We start from the raw sequence: 23,341 nt of genomic DNA on the forward strand, positions 1-23,341 counted from the left end.
ACACTAAATATAAAGCTGGAAAATAGGAAAAAGCATTCATTTTCTGAAACATCCTTCTCCCATGTGATTGAAAGAAGCAAAAATCCTGTAACTGAGGCATTGAAGAGCCATTTGGAAGCTTTTGATAAGCTTGACAAGGTTTTTCAGATGTTGTATATGCTGTAATCTGGTTAGTGTTGTCCAAAGCCGTTCTAGTGATCCAGATCAGAATGAAACTTCAAGTGCTTTCTGCTTGTTACAGTTCAGCTTTTCTTCCCAATTATTCAAACCATCTACAGAGGCTATAGTGCAGATGTGAAAGGTTTGGCTTTACAAGCCCTTTCTTACTGTCATTGTTCATATCATATTTTGGTTAATTCTGTCCTATTATCTAAGCAAAAGCATCTTTTTACAAAGAAGTTCATCTTTTTACTTGTGAGAAGGTCATGTGGTATATCAGTGATCCGTTAAAGAAAAATCTGGCTGCCAAGTAGTTTTTCACTGTGTCAGTTCATGTTAGGTTTTTAAGGTTTCTTTGGAATGTAAAGAAGGTGGGCAAATGACATGTCTGTGCCTCCCTTCTTAGGAACCGGGGCACTGTGCTGATTTCCATCCCAGTGGAGCAGTGGTTGCGATAGGAACGCACTCAGGACGGTAAGCAGGCATTGGTTGAGTTGTGATGATCAGAAGTTTAAAGGAGATTTACAAGAATTGTCGTATCAAAACATCAGAATGTATATATATTTTGGTTTTTATTCTTATGCGTGGAGCTAACTAGTCTAAAAAGTTTGGGGATGGGGCAGATCTTTCTTACAGGATACAGATGGAGACAGAAGGATTATTTGACTGTTAGGCTGTTGTTTTATCTTTTCTGTTTTTTGAACTACGCTTCCATGAAAGACTCAGCCTTTGTTTGGTTTTACTGTTCGGTTTTTTTTTGGTGCTGGGAGGGTTTCATGAGCTTTCTGACTTCATAATGTACAATATATTTTTTGTGTGTGTAACATCAGTTTGTAAGATAAGACAGGTACAGTACAGATCTTTCTCCTTTCCAAATCAAACACACTTGCAACCTTTTAGATTGACCTGGAGAGTCAAGTGAACAGGCTAGTATTCTGATTTTTTTGTGTAAGACAAATGTTAGCATGGCACATTGCTGCAGTGAAGTGCTATTGAGCTGCTCGTATTCATCCCAAAACTGTTGCTTATTTCAAAACTGTCAAAACACAAGCCAGGACCTTTAACTCAGGCTTCTTTTTGTGGTGGAAAAAAATTTTCTCAATTCATATCCAAATTCTCTTTGGCTCAGCATCATCTCCCTTGAAAGGAGTCCAATGTGGTGGAGTTTTAGCAAGTATCAACTAAGAGAAAAAAAACAGGATATTCATAGCATTAGAAAGGTTGGAAGAGCAGCTAGGAAATCTACTGACATTTTTATTCTATTTCTTACTCATATGTTAGTAAAATAACACATGTATGAAAATTATTTTCTTTTCTGATTAATCTGCCTCCTGTAAATTTTTTTGTACCTAGTAACATGCCTAAAAACCATTTAAAATTTGGTTTAAAAACTGCTGAGCATATGCAATAACCTTAAACTTTCCTGGAAAAATCTAGGTGTTGAATATTTTTCAAGGTGTTTCTTTATCCAAGCTGATGATACAAACTGCAGTAAATTCATTAGGTACAAAATCAGACTAGAAAATCTAGTGTCCCCTCCTAAGACAAATCTTGTTTAGCTCTTTGATTTCCGCATTGTGCTTTTCAACATTTTCATCTCTAATTATAGCATTAAACCAATTAAGTGTTTCTACCTTCATTAAACAGAGCAGAAGATATTGGAGTAATAGAACTTCAGACAGGGAAAAAGAAAAAGATCAAGCCATATTGCTTGGTAGCTACTAGGCATTTTGAAATTACATCAAAGCCCAATCAATGCAGATTGAGCAGTCAGAGCATTCAGTCTGGTGTTTGCTTTTGACTGCCTTTGTTGTTGTTTCTTTCCCTGCAGCATGTAACATCACTTTTTCAATTCAGCCCTTTTCAATTTAAATTCATGTTATTTAAATTATTTGAGGCAACCTACTTATACTGTATTGGGTAAGTTTATGCCGATGGCCTTTGTTTTTTGGGGGGTTTTTGTTCAGTTGGTTGTTGGGTTTTTTTTTTTTTTGTTTTTGTTTTACTCAATTCTTATAACTAAGTAGTTACATTTTTACCGTTCTATTTCTTTTGTTCTGAAATTACATGATTAGGGGTAGGTTAGAGATGCAAATTAAACTGAATTGAAGTGGGGGCCTGGTAAGTGTAAAAGTGGATGAGAAATAGAGGGAGTTGTGAATCAAGATAAACAGAACAGTTTAAGATTTACTGACTAACCGCCGGCATCACGCGGTGCTGTCTGCGCCAGATAATCCGGTCTAGGGGAGTCATTTCCCAGAGGAGTGGGGTTGCGTGATAAATTGTGAATACTGTAGAAGAGGAGAGTCAGGCCTATAACAAGTCATTTAATAACTTACTCGATTTGCAACCCAAAACACATAAAGCAAATGTTAAATGAGTCTATTTGTTTAGGATTCAATAAACCCAAACTTTGGCGCGAGTATTATTGTAGCTCTATTGCTGCTTTCTTTCAAGTAGAGAGCTCAGTGAGGCAAGGATTAGGAATGGAGCACTGACAAGGTTAGTTTTTATGGCTGAGCTTGTGACATCTGAAGAAAACTGAATTTTCTGTCTCTTCCCATTCTTGTCTGTAGTTTCACAACATTGTGTTTTTATCAGACCAACACATCATGTTTCTGTAGTAGCTTTCACATACCACTTCCCGTGATGAGTATTTCAGTATCATTTTCCTGGTTGGGACTGTCTGCAAATGATCTGCTGCAGGTTTTGTTCCCACTTCTTTAAATACCAGCTACATGTTTGGTCTTCAGTTGTCAGTGACTAAGCCTGGTTTGGAGAGAACTGGTATCTTTTTGTTGATGCTGCTGTTTGCTGGAAGTGCAGAGCTGAAGAAGCCAAAAGGGCTGGCAATGGAAAATCCTTCCAGAAAAGTGAGTTTTTCCAAAGCACTATACAGATAATTTTGCCACGCTGTCAGTGGTATTATTTGCAAGGAAGTAGATCTTCCTGTGACTAATAATGTGGAATATTTTGAGTGCTAGTGATACAACTACTCAAAAGCACTGTGGAAGAAAAAGACTAGCAAGATTCATGTAGAAATACTAACATTATTAAGAAAACTGAAGACTGGAGGACAAGGCCAGAGCAAAGCAGAGCTCCAAGGAGGTAGGCCAGTCAAGGGAGTTACTCGGACATAGACCAGTTCAGCATTTGTTGCAGTATGAAGAAGCCTAGACGTCCTTAGATGTCCCAGTCATGAGACTGGTTTGTTCATTTTAACAGTCAACACACTAAACATTTTCCAGGTTTAACATTCATTTTTACCTAAACACTGTGGCAATTTCAAGTACAAATGCAAAAATATAACTTTGGAATACTGTTTCCCTGGTGATTTTATCAGAAAGATTGTGTATTCACAGATTTAAATTGCCAGTAGTAAATGTCAGTGTCGTGAGTCAGAATTCACTTTCCAAAAGAGTTCTCTATAGGGATTTTGTTTCTAAATAAATAATCTATTTTTCATATAAGTTATCTATTAAAAAAAGCAAGCAAAGGAATAGGGTGACAAGAAACAGGTGAAAATACTGATAGCTCAGTCTTGTTTATGTTAACTCCCAAGTCCAGCATGTTGCTTGCAGTAACACTGGGGCAAAAATGAATGCAAATCAGAAAGAGAGCTACTATCTTACGGCATTATTTCATCTGATCTGCGGGTCTGAAGTCCAGAGAGTTCACTTGGCAGCCCGATGCTGCATTTCTAGAGTCAGCTACCATTTGCATGTTGCATACCTCTGTGCTGGGAGAAAGATCCCAAAATGCAGTCTGACAGTGAACCCAGCCGTGGGTGATACGGGACATGTGTGGGGCATGCCAGTGAGCTACTGTAGCTGTTAGACTACATTTCATGGAGACACGCTTACTTGCTGGCTTGTAACAAGGTTTGCTACGGCTTTGGGAGAGCTTAGGTGATTGAAGGGAGCATGTTTGATTCCAGATTGCGGAGGCACCAAGAAACAGCTGAACTAGTTGTGACCAGCACTTACTTTCCTAAATTAATATCAAAATTGTCATGGTGCACTGTTTCCATGGTCAACTCTTAGTATCTTTTGTTCAGGAAAAACTTTGGAGGAAGACCGATGTCACAAAATACTATCTTTTAATGCCCAGTGAGGCTCAGTGTGCACTCTTAAGACCTGCAAAAGTTTTGTCTCATGTTTCATACCACCCAATACAACTTCTGTGCTTTCAGTGCATTGGATTTTTTTTGCATGCTTTTCTTACCTTTGGATGTATTTCATTTTCCACAAGAAACATTAACAGAAGAGTTACCTACTTCAGATAAGAGCCTCAAGGGAGGGCCCTAAAGAGCCCTCAGTGCCAGAATGAGAGCCATGTCCCTGATGCAGGGGCATCACTGTCCTCATCCGGTATTTTGGGATGCAGCTGGCCGGCAGAAGCACTGCACAGCATGGCATGGGAAGGGGCACCCAGCTGCTGTATGAAAGAAGGAAGCTTTTGCTTATTGCTGGGTTCATAATTAGTTTTTATTACCAGACACCACAACTGTGCTGCTTGGAAGATGCTGTGTTCTGGCATCTTACCAGATAGACAGATTTTACCATATGAGCACTAAAATTTTCTGATAGAGGAAGAGGTCTTCCTGCCTCCTGCTTTGCTGTCCATACACAAAAGATGTAGAGCAGTAAGGACCTTGCACGCTGTGCTGAGTGCAGGGAAACAAAGCCAGCATGGGGCAGTGGTGCATTGGCTTCAGACCAGCTTCTGGTGTTGCTTGAAAAACAGATGCTGGCAAGTCAGTGATGCCTCCATACGTGATGTTCTCTGTTCTGTTATCCTGTCAGGGTGTAACTCTAAAGCATTATTAAAGCATTATTATTTTTTAGTTGAAGCAATCTGTATGGCATAGGTACACTCTCTTGTTCTCTCTTTCCCCCTACCAAATGTTTTTTTAATTATTATTATTTTTGTTTTTCAGTATTTGTACCCTAAAACAGTTATCAGTCAGGTCTAAGAGAAATAACATTTTACTGAAATATTTGACAAAGGGACAGTGTTTGAACTAAATAGCAACTTGCAGCTTCTATTGCATTCAGATAACTTGGAAAACTTCAGTATGTGGATTGGAAGAAATCAAAAGTCTGCATTTTGGCTTACAGCACTGAGAAGCACTGTGTGGTTTCTGCTGTTGTCCATTGAGAACATATGAGCTATTTTCCACTGGTTCCATCTGCCTTGCACACAGACTGCCCAGCAGTCAGTGCCATGTGGGGCTGTTTTTTCATGTGCATTTTGTTTAATTTCTTTCTTTCACGTGGTTCTCTAAACACAAGCTGTTTTTTAAGCCATGAGGACCAGGCTGCTTTCCAGATGCCAAGCAGCTGGTCTCTGGATCAGCATGAGCTGGAACCTCACCTCCATCCATAGAAAACAGCCGTGGTGCTGCTGTTCCTCAGGGCTTATTTTAAGCTGTAAAAGTTTGTTTTGGAGTCTAGTTTTTGCTGTATGCTTGTTCCCTTGAGTTTGCTATCATACCCTCAGTCTGAGCTTGCTATTTAATGCTGGGTGCATAAACTTGGCTGTCGTGTTCTTGAACAGTGCTGAGAATTGAAGTTCTAAACACAGAAATTGAATTACAGTGACATCTTTTATCTATTTAACCATGTTGACATCTTCTGTTTTCATGACCTGCATGTGTGCGTATGTGTATAAATATATTTAAAATTAACATTTGTTGTCTTTGTCTAGCGAATGTTTGCTGTTGTTATTAGGAGTTTGGTGCCATTGTAAAAGGCTCTGGTTCTGCTGATCTTACTCATTTTGCTGTCAGTGGTTTTTGGGCATCTATGAACTTTTACAATGTGCCATGTAACTAATACTGCAGTATAAAAGTTACTGTTAAATAACAATACCAATTAGAATATGTTTTGTGTGTAGGATGAGTATGAATATTATGTGTATCGGACGAGAGTAGTATTTTCCACTCTCCTAATTCTACTGTGGTGGTTGTTGTTTTTAGCTTTGCTTCATACAAATTGAAAGATCAGATTTTATATCAAAGCCTTTCTTCAAAATGGAGTATTAGTGGTAGATTCAAAATTCAGCTGTAGCTTCAAGGCTTCAAGTTAATAAGGTGCCAACACATTATCTATCCAGTGGCGTGTTTATCAGCCAGGAGACATTTTGGTGATTGCTGCAATGTTTAAGGGAGGGGAAAAAAAATTCAGCTGCATTTAAAGTGTTATAAGTTTTTCAGTGAAAATTGTGCTGTGAACCAGAAAAGCATTCTATTAAAAACAGATGTTTGCTGTGCTACCCTTGAGGGCTAGCATGACAAGATGAAGCAAGTCTGATTATTGTTCTTTCGTTTGCTGCCTTTTTTTGTTGTTTTTTTTTTAGTGGACATGATACTCACTGGAATTCTCCTCTCTCTAGGTGGTTTGTTCTGGATGCAGAAACAAGGGATCTGGTCTCAATACACACTGATGGCAATGAGCAGCTCTCAGTGATGCGCTATTCAGTAGGTAGGCAGACTTGTGCATTCAGAATAATTGTGTGTTTTAGCTTCTGATAAATGGTATATTTGTTCTCTTAAGTTGTGTTCAACTACTCTCCAGTCACTAAAAAAAGGCAGAGCTTTGAAAAAAAGAACTGCATTAAAGCGCTTAATACCTGAATAATAATCATAATGATACATGAATAGTAGTATCTGTATACTTGATTGCGTATGTATTTTTTGTATGCTTAATTCTGGAGTTTTGTAACTGCAAACACTGCAGTCTCCTTTCTCAGCCTTTCCTTCATATTGATCTGTTTTGTTAGCTTTGCTCCCAGAAAAATTAAAAATTCTCATTTAAAATAGTTAGCACATTAATAGAAGAGGAAAAGCTACGCGTTAGGGTTCAGTCTACTCAGTCTGTAAATAGCTTAGGATTTGAAAAATTAACTGACAAGTTTATTAAAATATTATTTAAGTTTATTAATACAAAACCATAAAACTAATTTTAGGTCTGTCGGAAACTCAGAGCTGTTCGTTAAGTATGTACTATGTTCTTACATGTACTCCAAGTCAGTACTGAGTCTCTTCCCTTGGAGGTGACGTGACAGATCAGCAGAGGCTGAATCCTCTGTAAAAAATGAGTAGAAGAAGAATCTCATAAATCTGTTTCTTGTTTGCTTTTGGACAATATGCAGTGTAAGAGTAAAATGCTCCTCTGCCACTGCCACTTCTGCCAAGCACAGTAATTTATTTCAAACCACTGTTCATCGACACTGCAGAGGAATTTAATTGTGACGCAAGGCAATCTCTTGACCACATTAACCATTTTTTTCAAATGGAGATAACAGCAGTTAAAAAACTACTTATAATGACTGAATGATCCGCTTTCTGTTTAGACCTTATGTAGTTCTGATTTATGAGCAATCCACTCCCCTTCCTCTCCCCCTCCCCCTCCCCCCCCAAAAAAAAAAACCTATAAATTTGGAATAAATGCTGTTTTGCATTTTTAGTAATACAGAAAACTCAAGCCTGCCTGCTGTCAACGATTTCCAGAAATCTAGTACAGTCTGAGGATTTGTACTTTGTCCATTGGACTTTAATTAAAAAAAGCAGAGGTGAAAGGATTTGTCCACAAAACTTACTCTCAAAGTAAAACGATAACTGACTGGAAACGAATGTAATGAAAACAGTTATGTATTCTTAAATACCATTTGTAAGCAATAGCTTGAGAACAGTTGTCTTAGTGATAAATTTGAAATCATTAAAATTTGAAAAACAAACATTCTGTTAGCTTATATCAAATACTTTTTCTGTTGTAGATGGCACCTTACTTGCCGTTGGATCCCATGATAACTTTATTTACCTCTACATAGTAACAGAAAATGGAAGAAAGTATAGCAGACATGGAAAATGCACTGTAAGTTTTGGAGCAAATATTATGAAGTTATTTTTGCATTTTGATGTTGTATGCACACTAAGATGTTAAGCAGTGGAACAAAAAGAAAATCTCTAGATTGATGTTTTTCTACTTTTAGCTTTTATTATACTTTTTACATCTTTTTGATTTTAAACTTCATCCTAATGTGTATTGCAACTGTTAGTTTTCAGGTGCACACCTCTGCACAAAGTATGAATAATTTCTCAGGCTGTTAACTGTTCTTTGAAGTGGGAAAATAACAGTAAGATGCAGAAATGTCTTTTATTTAGATGCTGAAAGTCTTTCTGGGAAAATATTGCACTTGTTTGGGGTTATTTTTTCAAAGAATCATAGAATGATTTGGGTTGGAAGGAACTTTAAAGACCATCTAGTTCCAACCCACGTGTTCCAGGCAGGGATGCTTCCCACTTGATCAGATTGCTCAAAGCCCTCATGCAATGTGATCTTGATGGGGCCAGGGGTGGGGCATCCATAGCTTCTCTGGGCAACCTGTTCCAGTACCTCACTACCCTCTGAGTAAAGATTTCTTCCTAATATCTAATCTAAACCTTCTCTCTTTTAGTTTACGGCCATTACCCTTAGTAATCCTACCCTCTATTAGTTTATGGCCATTACCCTTTGTCCTATAACTACACTCCCTGGTAAAGAGTCCCTCCCTAGCTTTCCTGTATGCCCACTTTAGATACTGGAAGGCCACTACAAGGTCTCTGCAGAGTCTTCTCTTCTCCAGGCTGAACAACCCCAGCCTCTCTCAGCCTGGGTTGTGTTGGCTTAACAGGGCCAAGTGCAAGGTCATGGACATAGACTGGGGCAATCCCAAGCACAGATACAGGCTGGGAAGAGAATGCTTTGAGAGCAGCCCTCAGAAGGACTTGGGAGTGTCAGTTGATGACTCAGTATGAACAGGGCACTTGCAGCCCAGAAAGCCAACCATACTCTGGGCTGTATCAATAGCAGTATGTTCAGCGAGTCAGGGAGGTGACTGTCCCCACTCTGCTCTGCCCTTCTGAGACCCCACCTGCAGTACTGCATCTGGGTCTGGGGCCACTAGCACAGGAAGGACATGGGGCTGTTGGAGCGGGACCAAAGCAGGGCCACGAAGGCAAGCTGAGTACGTGGCCCACCTCTCAAGCCCAGGTCCCTCTGGATGGCATCCCTTCTCCTCCAGCTTGTCAACCACACCAAAAGCTTGATGTCATAGTCCTTGCATATCCCTATTGATAAAATACTTCTTGGACCAATGTAGCATTAGATGATGCAATTTCATTAGAATATATAACTTTGGAGACTGCAAATAAGCACTATTTCCAGCTGATTTTTTTTATTACAACATTTGGAATAATACCAATAAATTTCTGGCCCAAGGTAAATAAATGCAAGTGTTGTGCAAGTAATGAAGCTTATTTTAGTCCTTACATTTGCATGATGTTGTCCCAGTGCTAAAACGGTTGGTTTCAAAAAAGACATATCTTTTTCCTTTTGTTTTTAGTTGTCTAACACCCTGGCTTTAGTTCAGCCCTCTCTCTAGGTTATTTGGTGTATTTACATAATGAACATCTGATCCTCAGTGGGATTTGTAAATGATATCATAAAAATAGGTTCACATATCAAATGTGGTTGTTTTTTTTTTTAAAGAATACATCCTCTGCTCAGAACACTTCTCATGTGGTTATAATCAATTGGATTTCTTTAGCTTTAAAAACAAAAGACCTTCTCAAGCTGTTTTCTTAATTTGAAAGTGGGTGTGAGAGGACCATAAGCATAAATTATGCTTTGTGATAGGTTTTCTTGGTAATCTCTGATACAAGTTTCACAGTGGAACCTGCTGAAGGTGGGAAACAGCTGGTTGTTGGCAAGTCTTTTAGTACCACATGTGGTATCTTTGAGAGATTTCCAGATTCCAGGAACCCAGGGAGAACACCCCACGCCACCCAGTCCACGCTGTTTGAGCACTGGGCATGCGGGGGACTCCTTGGTGGCGGGGTGGGGTTGTGGTGCGGGGTGGGCCAGGGCAGTGACAGCTCGCTCTACCCCAACACAGCATTTCAGTCCATCACCTATTTTTTAGGTAAAAAAGATTAAATCACTCAAGGAGCTCTAATCTTAAAATACATAACATTTAGCTTGCAAAATGTCCATCAAGGTGTCCAAGTTCTTTGAAGAAGTAGGAGATCATTTATTTCTTTATATCTTGTGTGTTGCTATCAAGGGAGAGCATATTGTAATTTAAACCAGCATCAAATGGTGTTCGGGCTCCTTGCCCTTTTGTTGTAGGACGCTATTTCAGAGAGCAATTAGTTTGCAGATAATGCCACTTTATTTCAGCAACAAATGTGTTAATTAGTGGCCTTGTAATCCCAAATCAAGTGGGATCAACCACCAGTTTTCAGTGCACTGAGGATGGTGAAGCTGTGCTAAAACAGAAAGTAACACCCCATTGGAAAGTGTTTCTCTCTTTCCCTATCCTTTTTGTCCTTGAGCACCCCAAGACATTTTCAGATATACAGCTTCTCTACAAATGTTTGTCTACCTTGGCTGAGGGCAGGTAACGTGGGCTGTAAAAATTGAGGTAGGAGAAGCAAGTGTTGTTATTCTCAGGCATGAACAAGAGTTCATGTTTCAGTGCCGATTTCTGTTAACTGTTCTTTTTCAGCCTGAGCAACTGCACGTAGAAGCCAAAATTAGCAGCCTGCTTTCTGCTGGGTCTGAGCTGCTCTGACCCTTCCAGCCTGAGCGGATGGCAGCAGCCTGTGAGCTGACCGACTGCGTTGCAGGGATGCTGGTTGGGTTTCACCCACCCCTGTGCCAGAGAGCCAAAACCAGCTTGATGAGAAGCAGGGAGGCACCCAGGAGTACTTGGGACATGGGACAGTCCTGGCACAGGCTCGGGTACTGGCACTGCGTCCTTTTGGCATTCCTCTGTCATCCAGTAGCCTCACGAGTGACCTCCAAGTAGTATGACTCAGTCCTCCTGCTAGTCAACTTCTGGTTGTTTCTTCCAACTTGAAAACATAGTTTGAATACTTTCAGAAGGATTTTATCTACTGAACCAGCATCAGCTTGTGTATAAGGGCTATATTCCCAGTGTTACGTTTAAATCCCCTTTCAGTCACGGTGAGGCTTTCTGGGGCTCCTGCAGAGGCATGGCTGTGGCCTGTAGCGTGTCTCCGCAGTGAGCGGTGGCAATGGCTGTGATCAGAAGGAATTCCAGATTAGCTAAAATGACTGCTTGGGCTTGTGCAGCTGTTTTTCAAGGCTCCAGCTATGCAGACAGCAACGTGGAGGTATGGGCTAGGTTATGAACTTCCTATGTGTCAGCAGCTCAAGGCTAGCCGGCGCTGTTTCAGTTTGCCTTACAGCTGAGATATCTGTTAGCAAAGGAGGAATAAGTACTCTGCGTTTACCAAGAGGGCTGAGGGCTAGAAGCCACGTGAGCAGCCTCACTGAAGTATCTGATGCACTAAGCTTAACCTGAAAAAATGCCCTTCCTGTAGGCTATGGGCATTTTGACTCTTGTAGCACTGAAGTCTGAAACAGATAAACATTTCTAATGAAGGAGAGGGTTTCCATGTGATCAAATTGCTTTACTAGCCAGAGATAATGTGAACGAATACGTTCATTGTATGTAAAGGTACAGAAAAGAGTAAAGTGTTGCTTTATCAGTGGTAGCTACTGAAGAATGTTTTTAATAGAAATTTGGATTATTCTTCTTAAAAAAATAGTGACAATATTATGTTCCGATTGATCATGCACAGATCTCTTGCTCGAAGGGTTTTCCGGCATGGAGCCCCCTGGCCAATTGCATTGTTCTCTTCCCACTACCCCTAGGAATTTTAACAGCTGCCAAATGTCTGGCAGGATTTAGTATATGACTGACCAATTCTTTTCCATTTTGGAGTTAGCTTGCAAATTTGAAGGATTGGAAAATAAGAGGGAGAAAAGAATCCTAGCCAGTACTGCATTTATTTTTTTGTCAAAATACCAAGTTTGCCTGTTGATATAATATGTCCTACCCGTGACTGCAATGTAGTTATGTCAATACACAGAAACTAGTTCATAAATAAATCTTAAAGGATAACTTTTCACCTAAGTGTTTTTGGAGCCTCTCACAGAGGACCTAGTGACAGGCCGACAGAGCAGGTTATATTTCCACATGTAACCCTGGGAGCAGTCGGCATCTTATACTGTGCTGAAGAAGAGGCTGACATAGCAGCCGGACCAGCCCATGCTCCAGTGTGGCCCTGTGGGATGCTCCAGGACAGGCAGTGCCACTGGACCTTGTGGGAGCTGAGGTGGAATGTGTTCCTGATGAGAGGAGAGTGGGCAGCTGTCTGTCATGGAGGTGGCACGCTGTTGCCCAGCAGGTAGTTGGAGAAGGGAAAAATGGGCAGTCTTACCTGGGGGAGAGGAGCAGAAAGAAGAAGGGTAGAAGAAAAAAAGAGTGAAACAGATGTCATTTCTATGGATAAATAATTTTTTACCCTTTGCAAACATGTAACTTCTCTGGAGACTCCCTTATCTTTGTTCTTAGTATTACTACTATCAGCAAAAAAAACCCCTAATGCTTAAAGAAAACATTCTACCCAGACAAATCTAGTTTCTCCTGCAGCACCAAAGATGGGTATTTAGTGTTTGATGTGTTATTGGTAACTGCAATCAGGCAAAGATGTTTTTATTAGGCAGGCTGACCTATGTAGTATGGGGAGGGTTCCATTTGAAGCTGGCATTAATTAATAAGTGTGCAGTGTAAGACATTGCAGAAGCTTTCAGAAAGATTGTAGGGGTTTTCCTGTAATGCTTCCTTATCTTGAGGTTTTACATGGTGGTTGTTGATCAAAGTATCCTAAGTTTTTAAGATAAGCAAAGAGAAAAAATAATCTCAATGTGGATGCATGTGTTTGAAATTATTTTGAATGGACAGTTGAAATAAAGTGTTCTGATGAGATCTAGAAGTGATCCTTTGTAAGTTAACTTGCCTTTCTGAATTAGTTACGGTATATACTTTGCAAGTACAAATGTGAGTTCGTCAGTATTTTAGCAGTGTACCTTCTCGGAGTAAATCATGCTGTGGTCCAGGCGGGACGACAGTGTTTACCCGTGAGGAATCTGCCATGCCGTGGGGAGGCAGGGTGCCCAGCTGCGTGTATTTGGCTGCTAGCGAGCGTGGCACTGGGCAGTAAGCAGCCTTTAAAGGAGTGCAAGTAGCTGGGGGTGGATGGGGAGATGCTTTTTTGCCTGCTAACTGTCCCATCTGTAGATGCAACTTCTGCTGCTATTTTATTTAAAATGTGTGTTTCATGTTGATGTTATTGCGTTCTTCCTTAGGGACATTCCAGCTATATTACACACCTTGATTGGTCCCCAGACAACAAGCATATAATGTCAAACTCAGGAGACTATGAAATACTATACTGTAAGTATGACGTAAAATACACTGGAAACAGAAACATGTATTAACTATCACAATATTTAGAAGAATATGTTTGATCAAGGCTATGAGAAATTCTCACTGACTAATTTGAACTTTTGTAACCTGATATCTTGATGTTATTCAGAGCTGTGTGTTACCTAATGGCAATGCCAAATATAGCTTACTTCTTTACAAGGTCATAAATCAAGTTAACAGCTTAGAATTTACAGAACAAGTGGCGCTACGTTTTGATGTTGGCTCAAATCTCCATGGATTGAAAATAATGTATATAGTTGTCTAATATGTGTCAACAGTACCGGTTATTTTGAGGGGATAAAATTAGCAGATCTGTGCCTCTGTTTTGTTCTGCTTTGTTGGGGTGTTTTTTTTAGTTTAACTTGACTTTGACTGATGATGTTGAAAACTGAGCAAAGCAATAATATTACTTTAATGAATTAATGATAATCTTGTTTTCACATTTGTCTTCTTTATATGTGAAAATATGAATTCAATATATAGTTATTATGCCACAAGTTCAACTTGTATAATGTATATCAGTCTACACTATTTTTTTTATTCTTCATATAGTTTTAGTGAGGAAAAAAAGGACTGAAGTTCTGTTGCTTCACAGGCAAGAAGAGCCAGAAGTTTAAATATCTGACATGTTAACATGTCCTTTCTGCTTGTCACTCCTTAGGCTTCAAATCTGGATAGTGCTATATCTGATTGTACTGAGAGAAGGTGTTGGTGATTATAACTGCCTGCACAGGCAAGCAAAGAGCTGTGACCCATTAGCATTGGGCTGGTTTATTGAAGGACAGACGTTCTGTTGGGAAGCAATCTTTCCTTTCTAGATCTAGTTGAAAAGCTGTCCAAGTCTCCTCTGGCAGTAGTTGCTCACCATTTTAAAAGCAGAGCTTCCTGGATAGTTGACTGATTTTTAGTACATCCATTGAGCTGGTAGGAAGGAGACATTTGGGTGTTATAGAATGCATTAAAGCATTTTGTAGAATAGATAGCAGTGGACTCAAACTGCAGGGAAGTGCATTTGAGGTATGCTAATCTGAAAATGGAAATGAAAATTAAATGTAGCTTTTAGATACTGGGCAAAGCTTCAAGTATCTAGAATTTGATAAAGGATAAAGGTACTGGTGTGTCTTTGCCTCTACAGTGCAATTCCAAGTTGGTCTTAAGATCTGTTTTGTTACTGCCTCCATTAATTTTAGCATCTTCAAAGGGCACATGTATAAATGTAAGGCTATATGCTGTAACTCATCATTCACTTTTATTACAGGGGACATTCCAAGTGGCTGCAAGTTAATCAGGAATCGTTCTGACTGTAAAGATATAGATTGGACGACATACACTTGTGTGCTAGGCTTTCAAGTGTTTGGTAAGCACCATTTAATTTGCTTTTAATCTACTCATTGCTCTTGTGATTTCTTTCTGGGACGGAGGGGTCAGCCCAAGGAGAGACTGACTATTTTAGTTGTCTATGATACAGAGCACTGGATACTGCACAATGTAATTGTAATTGATATCTATTTAATCTTGAAGTGTAGTATTTGATTTTTCTGCTGTCATTTTAGACTGCTGTCTTTGGGGACTTTGAACTAAAAAACTGATGCTTTTAAGTGCTCACATGGTAGGTAGATTGCTCTTTTCATATGTTGATTTGGGATAGGAGCAAGACAATATGAGTGTAAGATATAGTTCATGACTTAAAATCACAACAGCACCTTGATAGGTGTAGTAAAAAATGAACGATAGACACTGGTTCATAAGAGTAATAGTGCTTAAACTGTAAAAGATTGTTTACCTAGTTATTTATTTCTAAAATGTTAAAAAAAAAAAAAAGATAATTACACAGCTGACAGATATGATTTGAATAATCTAGTCGGGGACTGCATGCAACTAGTCCAAGCAGCTCCTGCTGATGGCATCTCTGTTGACCTTAAACAAGTTGCCCTTCTGTGGCGGGTTGAAAAGTACTGCTTGATCCAAGTTGTATGAGCAGGACACTGTCTCGATTCTGCTTCTGTGATCAGATACCTGCCCCAGTTGTTCACGTTGTAGGAAACACCAAAAGCAGGTAAATCAACAGTTTCTTTAGAAGGGAAGGTTAGGTCTACGAATCTTTTCTTTACAACTGCTAGGAGTTCAATTCTGAATATCAGTTTATACAGAGTAGAAAAAAAACACTTAAGTGCTTTCTTGTAGCTTCTGACAGCTATCATGTATATTTTTAGGACTGTCAGTAGGCAAATGAGCAACTAGTCAAAGGATTAGTTAGCAACTAGTCAAAGGATTGCAGGTTATTTGGGGCTAACGCTACTGCTCTTGTGTGGCACAGTAATTAGATGGAAGGAATTTGGGGGCTTTGTAACCAGGCCTAATGTCTCTGAGTACCAAAATCTGAGGCAGAGCAGAGTGAATAAAGTGGTCAGGGAAGGAATTTGACTTGTTGATGAATTGCACAAGTATTTTTTAGGTATTCAGATCTTCAGAGTAGGTATTAGAAATAAACAGGCACTTGCTCTTTCTGGAGCTGAATACTATTGCTTAATGCAGTTTTAATAAAAAATACTGTCTGCCATTATCCAGGTAAATGTGAACCAGATTGTCTGTGTGCTTGTTTTTATTCATTTTGTCTGTGAAATTTAGATTGCATGGCTGTTTCCTCCTGATGCTCTGTACATGTAAACCTGGGCTGATTAAGGCTATCAGTTCATAGTAGTCATTTCCTCATTTTGCTTCCGCGGGGCTACAACTCAAATAAAAACATAACACAAATGCATTTTTTAAGTGGAATATCAGAAGATTCAGGAAACAATAAAGTGAAAATCAAACCTCTCTATTCCATGCTAATATGACCTTTCTCCAGGAGCAGTGAAAGCACATTGTAAGGCAAATTAACTGACTATTCTTTCTGGCATAGCCTGAGATCTGAAGCCACTTTCTGTTTTATTTGGAGTACTTATATCTACCAAAAATGTGGGGGTAGAAGGTGGCTTTGTTGCTCTTGATGGAGTTATGTCACTTGGTGATATAACGGAGAAAAAGTAAGGGGAGCAGCTGATCCCAGCACTTTCCCAAAAGAGTCTGATATGGAAGTGTGTATGAAGCAAAGGTCTGGAATTGAGTCCTTCCATGCAGAAAAAATGGTACCCACTGACATTTATCTATGGTTGCTGAATGTTTATGGAGACCAAACAGTGAACGTAAGTGAGCACAGTGAGGCGGTGGGTGGTGCATTTCAGGAGTGGTGACAGCGACAGTGGGTCATGCATGCTCTTGTTCATCACTAGTGAAAAGACATAGCTGGTGGTGATGACTGTATTGTATTTTGTAGCTGAGAATTTGCTCCGTCAAATAGTGTTATTGTGCTCTTTGCATCTGTTGTAGTTTCCATGGAAATAAGTAGGAGGCATTACATTCAGAGCAGCCTACATATTTAAACTTTCTAGCCAAGATTCATCATGCTTTAATTTTGTATTGTCTGGTGGTTTGACACCCTTTTCAGAATCATATAATTGTGGCTTGGTCCCAGACAAAGGCAGGAATTTTCCCATTAAATCAGACAGTGCAGATATTTGCTGCTGGCTTTGACACCAGGGTGAGTTGGCTCACGGATCCAGAAAACCTGGAGGCCGCTCACTTTGATGTTCAGGAGGGAGGACTAAGTTTATGGGATTTAGGTTTCCAGGAGCATGTGTTTTACAGATTCATCTTTGTGGATGGTGTCTGTAGGTACAAGCATTGCACTGTTGTTGGCAGAAGAAAGAGGATGGAAGCACACAGTGGGGATGAGAATAGCATCACTCCATTTTGGCTCTCGATACTACTGTAGAGGCTTAGTGGTATCCTCAGTCTGCACCCCAAACACTTGAAGTCATGCCCTTGTTTACTGCACATTTTCTACACTTTTCTCTGAGCAGATTCTTTTGAGAGGCTTACTCCTGGCCAGCAGAATTTATTAAAATTGAAGTACAGTTGTTGAAGTCCTATTATTTCAGTGTCTTTTTTTCTTATTTTAAAGTTCGTAAAAACTCAGGACTTGGTCACTTTAATGCCTTGGTTTCCTGTGCTTCCCAGCAATAATGAAATAATAATAAAAGATCGTCTGACATTTAGAACTGCTCAAGGAATTTTTTGAATACAAAAAAGATGCTTAATAAGAGACACAATCTTGAATATTAGTCTTTTTAATCTTAAATTAAAAAGAAGAGGAATGGCTGTTTAGCACCGCCTGCCTTAGGTGCTAGCTGAAACTTCAGGAAACTGATTTGAAGTTCATTTATTCCTCCCGTCTGATGGCAGTATTTTATATAAGGAATGCAGGAAAAAGTTAAAATTAATTCATTTTGAACTACTTGGAAATTCTTTAATATATTTTTCAGATTGGATTCATTGGTGCAAGCATATTAAAATGTTTCTGAATACCTTCTGTAGCATTTCATGTCTTTAGTGAATAATAAGCCATGTAGTTTATTGGCACTGCAGTGAACGTGATAAGCTGCCTTTGTTACTCATCAGAGAAAATAAAGTTCTCACTCCATCCACTGAAGAATTGGGAGGGAAAAACAGCTTTAAAGTTAAATATTTTTTTGCCGTTTTGCTTAAAAAGAAGAAAATGTAGGCGTTTGAAAAAGATAAGTTAGTGCTATGTCTGAGGTTTGTGCTGTATAAGGTAGTCAACAGCTTGTGCTTTTTATTCCACCAAAGCCAGTGATTATAAGGAAGAAGCTTTTTTCATATCTTATAATGGATATCTCTCTCAATAAATCAGACACAAAATTCTTCTTGAGGTGGAAAAAATTGAAGGGAAAAAATCCTCGTAACTCTCAGGTTAATCAAAAAAGTTAATCTAAGCTACAAAATCTGGCACCTTTGGTATAAATTTCTATTTTACAATACCTTGCTTACCTTTCTTTCAGCTTTTCTCACAGATGTCAATCACTGGTTTTCTTATGGTAATCTCTGAGGTCTTTATTTTTGTTCAAACTACAGCCTCTCCTCTCCCCAAACTGTTCATCCAACTGCTTTTCTTCCAAGCAGTGTTGTTATTCTTTTGTCTAGACATATCAATGTCTTATTTTTTTACTTAAAAGCATATTGAATTGTACTTAAGCAGTTGACAGCACTTTCATCTATGAAACTTGTACAGTCTGGGTTTCTTTGTAAAGTATAATTAATCATCTCTGTTGAATCATGCAAATATTAAAAATTGCAACAACAAAAAAACAACTTCTGAACAATGTACAGTACTTTGGCTCGTTCCATACTTCAGCAGCAGTCTTGCTTTTAAAATGTTCATGTGTAAATATGTGCTAATTAGAGTTGCCAGTCTAAGCAACAAACTTAATCTTAAAATCAGCCTTAGGCAAGACTGAGGTTTTCACCAGGAAATATATCAAGCCCAAGGGGCTATCCTGGCCAAGGCTGAGGGCCTGGGGGTAAAAGGGACTGTGGGAGAACTGCATTAGACTGACAAGTACTACAACATTTAATTCAACACCTGCTCCATTTTCCAATTGAATTTCTTGTTTTCCTTTTGTTATACTTGTCTGTCACTGTATAGATTTTATTTTTGTTGGATAAATATCTGCTATCCAAAAATCTGCGCTGCTTTCTCCTAGGAGTATGGCCTGAAGGATCAGACGGGACAGACATAAATGCTCTTGTCAGATCCCATAATCGCAAAGTGATAGCAGTTGCTGATGATTTTTGTAAGGTCCATCTCTTTCAATATCCCTGTTCCAAGCCAAAGGTAAGTCTAGACCAGTCTGATCTTAAGTGTATGTTTGCACTACCTGAAGCTTTTCTTGCCAGACACTTGCTTCCAGCCTGGTTGTTTTGGAACCTGGCAACCAAATTTGTGAGAACAGCACTAGAGACAAAAGCATGGTTTTACCCATTAACTTAATAGTTGGTATGTAAGATTATATGATTTTTTTTTTTTAAATATGTGAACTTATTTACCTAGATATAGTGAAGTAGCCATAATTATCCTTAAGTTCTGGAGCAGAAGCTTGATATGTCCCGTTTAAAGGCCTTAAAATCATAGAATCTTTAAGGTTGGAAAAGACCTCTAAGGTCATTTAGTCCTATCATCAACCTACCACCAATATTGTCCACTAAATCTTGTCCCTAGGTGCCTCATCTACATGTTTCTTAAACGTCTCTGAGGACAGAGACCCCACCACTTCCCTGGGCAGCCTTTTCCAATGCCCAACCACTCTTTCTGAGAAGTTTTTCCTAATATCCAACCTGATCCAATCTTGGTATCAAGACCATTGCCTTTCACATAATGTTCTGAATTTGTCCTGAGTTGTAAGCATTAAGAAGAGAGGATGTGTTGTGTGGGGAAATCTAAATATAGATTGGTACTTTTATATGTGAATAAAGGGCTGAACAACAGTATTAACTTCGGATTTCTGTATCCTGTGTTCTTGTAATCAAATGTGTGTTTGTCTTTCCTGCTTATTTTAATAGGCCCCAAGTCACAAATACAGCGCTCACAGTAGTCATGTGACAAATGTCAGCTTTACTCATAGCGATAGTCACTTGATCTCAACTGGAGGGAAAGACATGAGTATTATTCAGTGGAAACTTGTGGAGAAGGTCACTCTACCACAAAACGACATTGTCGTAGACATCGGTGCAACCAAAGTGCCCATCCCTGCCAGTGAGAATGCTGTACAGTCTCCTGCCCCCCTCCCGCAGCCTTTTAATGAAATGAACCAAACTGAAAGTGTAACTGGCAGCTCTCCAGCCTCCCTGGAGAGCAACTTGGAGCAGTCTGCGGAGGCCAGTGAGGAGCAGAGTGAGGAGCAAAGTGATGGGAGCAGCCTGGACCCTGCCGAGCCAGGCTATGAGGAGCCCTCCAATGAGACAAGTGAGGAGCACAGCGAGTCCACGGTCACTGAGGAGCAGCAGGAGAACTCACCAGAGTCGTAACGCTCCCAGCTCAGATGGTTGTTATTTTCCCTTGGTGTGCGTGCTTTCATTACAGGGTGAGGGTTCAAATAGGCAAAAGTAGCTGAGATTCATGACCACTCCAGCTTTTTGAGTTTCAGTGAGATTTTTAGTCTGAGCTTCAGTTCAATACGTGGAACCATCCCAAGGGCCTGGCTTCGATGGTTTGTATAAAGATCTGGTCAAAGTTAGTAGTGGACATTATCATAGATCCATTGTAGTTCTGAAATTGCTGTTAGGAAGTGGCATGAAACATATACTGGAAAAAAAGGTTAGCTCTAAGAATTAGCTGAGATAGACCACCTTACCTATGTGAAAGGGCTTTCTGAAAGAACTAAGCTGATGGGAAGCACTGAGCAATTCCAGCTGAGGAGTTACCATGCTGCTTTTTCTAGGTGCGAAGACAAAAACCAAAAAGCTCTTGGTAGGGCTCTTTTCCTTTGTTTTTTCTTAATGAGAAAAATAGAGGAAAAACAATGTAATGATGCCACGTGTATGGCAATGCCTTCTTGATCTAACACATATGCAATTTTCTAACACTACTAATTCCTAGTGGAGTCTGGACATGCTCACAGTTGGTCTGCCCTGGGTGCTGCTAGTTCTAAGGCAAATCCTATCAAGGAACAGTGTCGGCTGTTCCATTTTTATAGGCTACTTAATAACAGACTAACCAAATACTGGTGTGTTTCACTTTTCATGACCTGAAAGTTGATTTAAACAGTAGGATCTAATTGTCTCTTCAAAGAATTGCTTGCCTAGAGAGTCTTTACAGTGACTTTGATGTGAATGGCAGAGAATGCGAGACAAGAACACAAGTCAGATGAGCTCCAGAGTTAAACTTTAAGCCTTCAAGCAGAACTTGCTCCATCCGTAGTCGGAGAAAAATACAGTTAACTTAAATTATTAAATTGGTGCTTGGGATTAGTATATTGAGTTGGTAATTTTTTCCTTAATTTTTAGAGGTAACTCTAAGAATCACTGAACTGCAATCTTTCTTTTCTTTTTTTTTTTTTACTCCAGTTCCTTTAGCAATGGTGATATAAGCATACAGCAATTTAGATGATGTGATTTTTGTTGTTGTTGTTGTTTTCAGACTTGCTGACCCATTTTTGTGACCTTGTTTTTTTTTCCACCCCTACTCCCCCACAACCTCTCTCTCCCCAGGTTGCTCTAAGCCATGCAGCTCTCATGTGGCTATACCTGGCCAGTTACGGGATATCTTGGCATTTGTTATGCATTTGGAAAGTAATTTTTTTTAATGAAGTTTGTCAGATAGCTACACTTTTTTCTTAAGTGCATACGTTTCCTACTTTTAAAAGATATAGTTTTACTGACAGGTATCCATTTCCTATGTACTTGTTTATATTTTGATTACATAGAATTTTCTTTTTTAACTCGCTACATTGTGCTGGTATTTTAGTTCTTAGTTAGAATATCATGTTTAGATACTTTGGATGAGTTCATAAGTCTTAATTGTGCAAGCGTTTACGTGATTGTGCCATTCCAAAGTGCATCAAAACTGTCATTCCCTTACTAGTATCTTCTCAGGAGAAATGCTACAGATCAGGTATTTAGTCATCATTTGGAAAGATAAAAAAACAAATGGACTCCCAAAGGACATTTAGAACATTTATATATAAAATATATAAATATATATATACACACATATATATATTAAAAAAATATATCCTCTTGTTTACAACAGTTCCGGAAAACCTCAAAGTAGTTCCCTTCGGATGGAGGGAGAAATGGATTCCAAGCAACCCATCTGTTTAAACTGTGCTCTGTACATAATGTTTTACTGGAGAGCTCTAGTATGCCTGACTTGCAGATTTGCCAAATAGCAGCAATGGAAGATAAAGATCAGCTTATCAAACTGTATGGTTCCAAAGGAGGAGTATGCCGTAGATTTAGAAAATAATCCTAGTAAAGGAAAAAGGATTTTAGAGCTAATGAGGCACAGAGCTCTCTGTCATTTTTATGAACTCCACGTAAGCAACACATTTCATTTGGAACATCTGTCACCTGGGGTTGCCATGTAAAGTGAGAGTTATATAGTTGTGATATTCTTGTGTTTGTAGTTCAGAAGACTCTACTAATATGCAAAAAGCCTTACAGCTTCCAATTGCTGGCAACTACTGTTTAACAAATAATTAAATCTGTGATAATGGATGGAAATGGGTGGGATTATGTAACAGTAGATGTTTTAGAAAAATAATTGTGAATGAATTAAGAGTGTTTCATGTGAAGATGTTTGAGCCATTTCTATCTATCATGCATTCCTGTCTCAAGGCAGAAAATTTTGAAGATTAAAAAAAAATAAAGTATTCAAAAGAATATACCACAGTGTATTTTTCATATCTGTGTTGGTTCCTTCTGTATACAATGTGCGTGTTGTGGTCACATTTGTGATGCCTGGGTCTATTGTTTTAGAAGACAAGGAAAAGGATCTCATTTAGCTTGTGCTTTCTTGATGGCTTTCTAAAGTTCGTTCAGCATCGTGAGTGATGGCTGACACTCCTACATATTGTTCTTACTTACTTTTCAAACAACTTACTTACTGACATTTCCCTTTTCCACTGTTGGTTAATAGCCTACTTGCACTATCCTTCTGTAACTAATAGATGGGGACTGTGGGATTACAAGTATCAGTCCTGGTGTGTAATGCAGTCTTACCTTCCTGGGCTCGACTTGCTTCTGCGAGTTATGTGAAAAGCACAGGGTTCTTTGTGAAAAAATGTGTCAGTGCTTCCACATTGCTGATGGTCTCTGTCCAGTTGCAGATGCAGAAGGTTGTAGAACCATTTGAGCCGGAAGAGACCGTTAAAGGCCACCTGGTCCAACTCCTCTGCAATGAACAGGGACACCTACAGCTCGATCAGGTTGCTCAGAGGCC

At 39.3% G+C, this 23,341-nt stretch overlaps 1 protein-coding gene across 5 annotated transcripts in view; it reads left to right on the forward strand.

The window, feature by feature from the left end:
* EML4 (echinoderm microtubule associated protein like 4) overlaps window positions 1–22,796 on the forward strand; it is a 153,523-nt gene extending 130,727 nt beyond the window's left edge. For all 5 annotated transcript variants that reach the window (XM_021390062.1, XM_021390061.1, XM_021390064.1 and 2 more), the window contains 7 exons: window positions 566–633; window positions 6,556–6,644; window positions 7,939–8,036; window positions 13,383–13,470; window positions 14,762–14,860; window positions 19,107–19,237; window positions 19,963–22,796. In XM_021390062.1, coding sequence (XP_021245737.1) covers window positions 566–633; window positions 6,556–6,644; window positions 7,939–8,036; window positions 13,383–13,470; window positions 14,762–14,860; window positions 19,107–19,237; window positions 19,963–20,427 — 1,038 coding nt within the window. In that variant the 3' untranslated portion in view covers window positions 20,428–22,796. The remainder of the gene's footprint in view (window positions 1–565; window positions 634–6,555; window positions 6,645–7,938; window positions 8,037–13,382; window positions 13,471–14,761; window positions 14,861–19,106; window positions 19,238–19,962) is intronic.

Source organism: Numida meleagris, chromosome 3 (assembly GCF_002078875.1).
Source record: "Numida meleagris isolate 19003 breed g44 Domestic line chromosome 3, NumMel1.0, whole genome shotgun sequence".
Lineage (NCBI taxonomy): Eukaryota > Metazoa > Chordata > Aves > Galliformes > Numididae > Numida > Numida meleagris.